Genomic DNA, 6,000 nt, shown 5'->3' on the forward strand with positions numbered 1-6,000 from the left:
CTATCTTAGCCAAGCTAGGAAGTTCTTTAAAAAGTTATTTTTGAATCAGAGCAGCTGAATTAGATATGGAACAAACTTTGTGATGTTAACACTCAGTATGTCAACTTAAAGAGATATTTGTACTCCTGTTTATCCCCAAATCCCAAGTAATGATGTGGCCATGCTGATGTTTTGATAGCGACTTGAAGCAAATTATGTTATTGATAAGGTGCTACTGGCTGCTTTGCTAACTTTCAGTATGGCAGAGAGTATTAAATTCTGCCACCACTTGTCAGCATCACTGTCCATTTCCCTCTGGCTGGCTCCCTGCATAAACATACAGAAAAGTGCAACAGTAGAAAAGATTAAAGGCCTCCTGCTGTAATTCTGTAGCATGGCTTCTCAGGAGACATACAAAAGAATGACAAAGCATGAGCAGCTAATGACACCACAACCTAACATCAAATGATAGCTGTAAAGATCATGCTGCAGAAGTTCATGGTTTCATGGACCCAATTAAACAAAGCTGGAGAGATGTACAACTCTTTTCCTATCACTTTTCTGTCCCCAGAATCTGCAGGCTAGTAACACTTTCATCCTTCTTCCTTACTATCATCCCTTTCTGGCACAGTCCAATCTCCATGCCCTGGAAACACAGAAAAACTACCAATTCTCCCTGGTAGGGAGGACCTGGCATGGAGAAAGAAGAGTAGTAGCCAAGTAGTTTCTGAAACAACCTTTCCCCATAGGAATGACTGCATAGATATGTACAGGCAGTGCTCTAGCATGTTCTCACTTGCCTCCAAACAATGTGTTACCCAAAAATCACGGTCTTGAACACTGTCTTCTTCCTTCTTAGTTTTCCCCAGCATCACCTTACTTTTCTTTCAGATTAGATTTTGAAAAACAAATTTGCTTCATATTGGGTAGCTGTAGTGTAAAAAAGGTTGATGACTCCGTAATTCTCCAACTCTAATTAGAACATATAGATTTGTGCCTAGATTAAAGGCTGTAGCAACGCTAAAAGTGAGGAAAGGCTGCAAGAAAATGCACTGAAAACATAATGTATTTTAAAGGCTTTTTGTTTCTTAGATATGTTTCCTCTGATAGCTCTAATTCCGAAGTACTTTTGGCAATGCCAGTGTCAGAAAAACAAATCCACATTTACAACACCAGGAATACAATTTTCAAGTTATGCAATAATGAATATATCTGGAACATCTGTTTGTCAGCATCATTGTAGACCATACATAAAATTTAATTCAAAATTAGATTGCAGGGTATGGATGAATTTACCTGTCGTATGAACTAATCTATAGTATGCAAGGCAGAAAACTAAAAGCCACATTCCATGAATGAAAATTAGTCTAAAACAAATACACAGTTCTTTTTTTGTTCACTAAATGTTGTATTACATTTAATTTAGAATTCAGAATAAATGTATTTGTATTAAGAAAATACACCACATTAATACATGATATTCAGATGTCCAACCTCAGAGACGCACTGCAATCTGTGGACTTCTGCATTGACTGAACTGCTTTCAGGAAGCAACAATAGCAGCCAGTCATTCCTTACATAGACTGAAGCTGCATGGTCTAGATCCAAATCTTAAAAAACAGCAATAGTCACCAAACCCCTAGCTGCTTCTGAAAGCCTTTTAGACACATCTGGCAGCCCACAGTAAAAAGGCCTCTTCCTTGTGAAAGGCTCTTATCTGAATACCCACTTTGAATAGATAAATTGTCAGCGAGACATCACTGAAGGGACACATCTGGAAAGGATGATGCCAAAATGAGATAAAAATTAATGTGATATTGAAATGTTGCTTCCAGTTTTGTACTTTATTGCTTCCATAAGTAATCTCATGGACAGCTTACCTATCTCCAAGTAGCTCTACACTGCATCTAGGATTAATGACTCCTTTTAGGATTAACAGTTGAGCAGCTATCAGAAAACATTCATCAGTGTTGGGCAGTAAGAACAAACGGCCATGGGAATTCAGGTTTCCAGGCATATTGAGAGTGATTTTTGGTGGTGCTTGGGTACTTTTCACCATTACACCCGTTTTCAGAATTATTGTATCTGCTTCAGACTTCCAGACTGACTAACATAGCCAGTGGCAGGGATGCTAAGAAACCCACTCGTTATTTTCTTATAGGTAGACAGAGAGTCAAAGATGACACCTCTCTAATATGGACTGAAGAGAGTCTGGTGCTACTTGCATCAGCACATTACCAGTAAACATCAAGCAAGTTTATGTAACTACACTAGCTGTGCTAGAGTAGCATTTATTCCTGCAATTACACAATATGTAGATATATAAGGCACAAAACCTATAGAAGAACAGCAACAGACTAATGAATGCCAGGATGGTATTAGGTCCTCCCACAAAGGGAGTGCTGGTCTGAGTTTGGTTGCCCAAGAAAACTAAGCTGAGGTAACTTCCCCCAGTCTTGCTGTGTGCAGAAAGACATAGACCAAAGCCACAGTCTGGTCTTCAGTCATGGCAGGAGATTGTTTCCAAGCTGCTGTGTACATCTGCTGCCATAGAGCTCAAAATTGGTGCTCATGAGAAAATTCCTTGTGGGGCAAGGAGATTAATTTTAGTACTACAGGAGCCTGAATACTCTGGGATTTACTTTTTCCTACTGGAATATTTAACTTCAAGGCTGAAATACATGAAGTTTAGCCAGGACAAACAATGCTAAACGCAGTACCACCTGACAGTGTTTTATGTTGCATTCATTGCCTACTACCTCACCTATCTCACTTTAGTGCCATGAGCCCATCTGTAGAAAGAAATGTAAAAATATAAATAGCTGTGCTGATGCCTTCATTCAAGTGGAAGAACACATAAACAACGGGTTTGCATGTGACTTTTAAAATGACTGATTTTCTTGTGCATTTTCATAAATAAATCTCAGTGTCCAGCAACACTGTAGGTTCTCTGTCCAACAACAACAGTTGTTGTACAGATGATACAAGGTCTCTGCAATAGTCTGCTCACCAGACCATATTTCCAGGCCTGAGATTGTTTCTAGACTTCAAGGCTGGCCAGCAAAATGGAAAGTCTGTTTGGAAGAAAAACCCAACCATATATCTTGTGTGCCAGAGAGGCATGAATGGCTAATAGGGAATAGAAAACTCTTTAAAATCCTAAAAGGCAGAGCAAATAAACTCGTGCTTTTAATTTCTTTTGACTTTACTTTCTTTCATCTGCTATCAGAGCAGAAAGCATGGCAGTCATCACTCTGCCCCTCCTGGTCCCCAGGAGCCTCTTTGGTCGTTAATGCATTATAGCCATGCGTGTGATTTTCAGTAATGCTTCTTACACATTTAAAATCTATGCATGGCCAGTTTTAGTTGGCACTGAATTATGATCATCTGAGATCCTTGGAATCGTGGCAGAAATCTAGATTAACACGTTGTTTTGCTCAAGTGCAGCAGCTTGTACTATCCATTATCCATTTGTGGCCAGATTCCTGCATGGGCCAGCAGTTCAACAGAGAATAAAAACACAGCTGCTTTGACCTTGTGCTCTCACTGTTCTGTGGAGCCTTTTAAACCTTTATAATGGCACTCCTAATTGTGGACTGAACTGGAAGGGATGTGCCTGTTCTCTCCTTGACCGTACATACAGTTTAAGTGTCATTCCCTTCTGAGAAGAAAACTATAAGCTCCTCATGGCAGGGTTTTTAAGACTCAGTGACTTTGTTCTTCCCTCCTCAGTTAAACATGTTGTCTCCAGACATGTGATTGCCCTAGTGGTCCAGTTCTAATGAGAGCAGCTTGAGAACTCAGAAGGAGCTCATCACCTTCACAGCAGCTTTTCTTCCTATACAAGAGCCATCAAAGCCTTGAGGTCTATGCAAGGGGCAGGGGAAGGGAGATAGATAGGAGAGGAACAGGAAGGCTATAAGAGCATGTTCTTGCCATCTTCACTAAAGACCCTGAGATAAATCTGAATGGATGAACTGCTGTGAAATGAAAACACTTCGATACTTAGGGACAGAAGGCCAGAGGTTCATGGTGGCTAGAGGTGCTAAAGACCCTGGTGGTGGTGGTGAAGAGATAGCTGCAGGTTTGCAGAGCAGCCCTGCACACCCAAGAATTCTGCTTTATCCTCACTGTGTCCAGCATTAGTTACAGTGTGAGTGCCAGCACACCTGAATATGCAGTCAGAGAAGGGATTCTTATTCCCTGGAAGGACTCAATAGATCAAGTCATCTCCTAGCACCATATATATAACATCACTCTTAATGTAAATGTTGAATAAAATATTTTTATTCCTAGAAGGTTAATGCCCAAAGTTTGAGATTTTCTGTGATGCAGAGGGCTATGACCAATGCTATTTTTTTTGCCAGCACATAACCTGCTCTTAAATTACCTGAACAAAACCTCTGTTTTGCAGTACTAATCCTCCAACTCTTTCTACAAAATTACCCCCGGAAAGCTCTTGAAGTGTACTTGCCATTCATGGCCAGTTGTGCTCAAGGTTAAGTTTCTTCAGGGATCACAATGCATTTGCCGTTCCAGGGGCAAGGATCCAACTGCAGCATCAGATAGGTTTTAATCCACATCCCTCCTTCCTTTTCTCTCTTCTACTGTAGCATTCTGCTGTATTCCCCTGTAGCAGTCTGTTTCACATTTACCTCTTGTGGGAACAGATCACCTATACCCTCTCTTCACAAGCAGCAACTGCAGAAACTGTAATTGCTACCATAGGGTAAGTAGCGAGGGAGTTAAGGCTGAGACCTGAGCAACTGCTACTGCTTCTGGAACTGGGAGCAGTGGTGAGGAGAGGGATAGATTGAACCTAATGGAATTAGACCTAAATCCTTTCCTTTCCTTTCCTTTCCTTTCCTTTCCTTTCCTTTCCTTTCCTTTCTTTCCTTCAACATATTTTAGAACGTCTCATATAGGGATTTAGATTATGCCTAGCTATGTGTTTCTTTAACAGGTACAAGGAGCTTTGAAGAGGCAGTGGACACAGTACAAAACTCAGTGGGGCCAAAGGCGCCGAGAACACTGTTCCACGCGATCTACCTCCTACACTGCCACATCTATCACGGAGGTCCCTGTCTACTTGTACCATCATGATTCCAACAATGAACAGTTAAATGGAAGATACATAGAGGACTCTGAACTTGTTGCATTAAAATCTGGGGAGACATCTGCCTAGCTCAGCACCAGCCATTGCAAATACATCATTTCACATTCTACTTGTGAACAAAGTGGGGACAAGGGTGGGAGTGTGCAAATCCAAGCCGCTGTGTCAGAGGTCAAGACCAGGTGAAAACACATAGTTGTCAAACCACATCAGCCTCTGACAGCAATGGCGCAGAGGGAGTCTGATGCAGACCTGGGAATAGCATTTCTTCCTGTGCACTTCAGCAGGGAGTGAGCATGGACCTACTATCCGGGCTATGTAATCTTCACATTTCCTGATACCAGTCGTGGGAGTGACATGTAGTAAATAGTAGTAAGTGCCAGGTAGCCCATAATAAATTGGAAAGAAAGAACAGGTACAAGGCAATTGGAACCTTTCAGTACTTTTTGCTTTCAGTACTTTCCTTTAACACTAGATTTTGAGCTATCAACTTTCACAAGATGTAACTAGCTTGGAGTCCTTTGTTTTCCCCCTTCTAATAAGCTCAGTGACTGCTTAAAAGGTTTTGCACATTGCAAGACAAATCAAACATATGAACAGAAAAAGGGTCTCTCCAAAGTATTCAGATCTTGATCTTCAAGGGATGCCCAAATTATTACCATCCCTACAGGATACCCCAAAATATTATCATCCCATTAGCAGGTGCATAAAGCAAAGGAAAGTGAAATAGACATTGCATACCAAGATCTCAAACGCCTTCAGAGAAACAGATCAGTTCTTTAGGCTGCATCAAACAAGTCCTGAAGGCATCTCAAAATAGTTTTTGTTAACAGTACTGATAGATCAAAAATTTTTATTTATAGGAAAAATTTTCAACCTATCACTCTTCCCAGGAACTCATCATTAAG

At 40.8% G+C, this 6,000-nt stretch overlaps 1 protein-coding gene across 2 annotated transcripts in view; it reads left to right on the plus strand.

The window, feature by feature from the left end:
* The window catches only part of CALCR (calcitonin receptor), a 169,627-nt gene extending 164,214 nt beyond the window's left edge, over nucleotides 1–5,413 (plus strand). For both annotated transcript variants that reach the window (XM_057432491.1, XM_057432492.1), the window contains one exon: nucleotides 4,943–5,413. In XM_057432491.1, coding sequence (XP_057288474.1) covers nucleotides 4,943–5,164 — 222 coding nt within the window. In that variant the 3' untranslated portion in view covers nucleotides 5,165–5,413. The remainder of the gene's footprint in view (nucleotides 1–4,942) is intronic.
* The last annotated feature ends 587 nt before the right edge of the window (nucleotides 5,414–6,000 follow it).

This window comes from Pezoporus wallicus, unplaced genomic scaffold, assembly GCF_028554395.1.
Source record: "Pezoporus wallicus isolate ANWC-B61680 ecotype Strahan unplaced genomic scaffold, APGP_CSIRO_Pwel_v1 scaffold_2584, whole genome shotgun sequence".
Lineage (NCBI taxonomy): Eukaryota > Metazoa > Chordata > Aves > Psittaciformes > Psittacidae > Pezoporus > Pezoporus wallicus.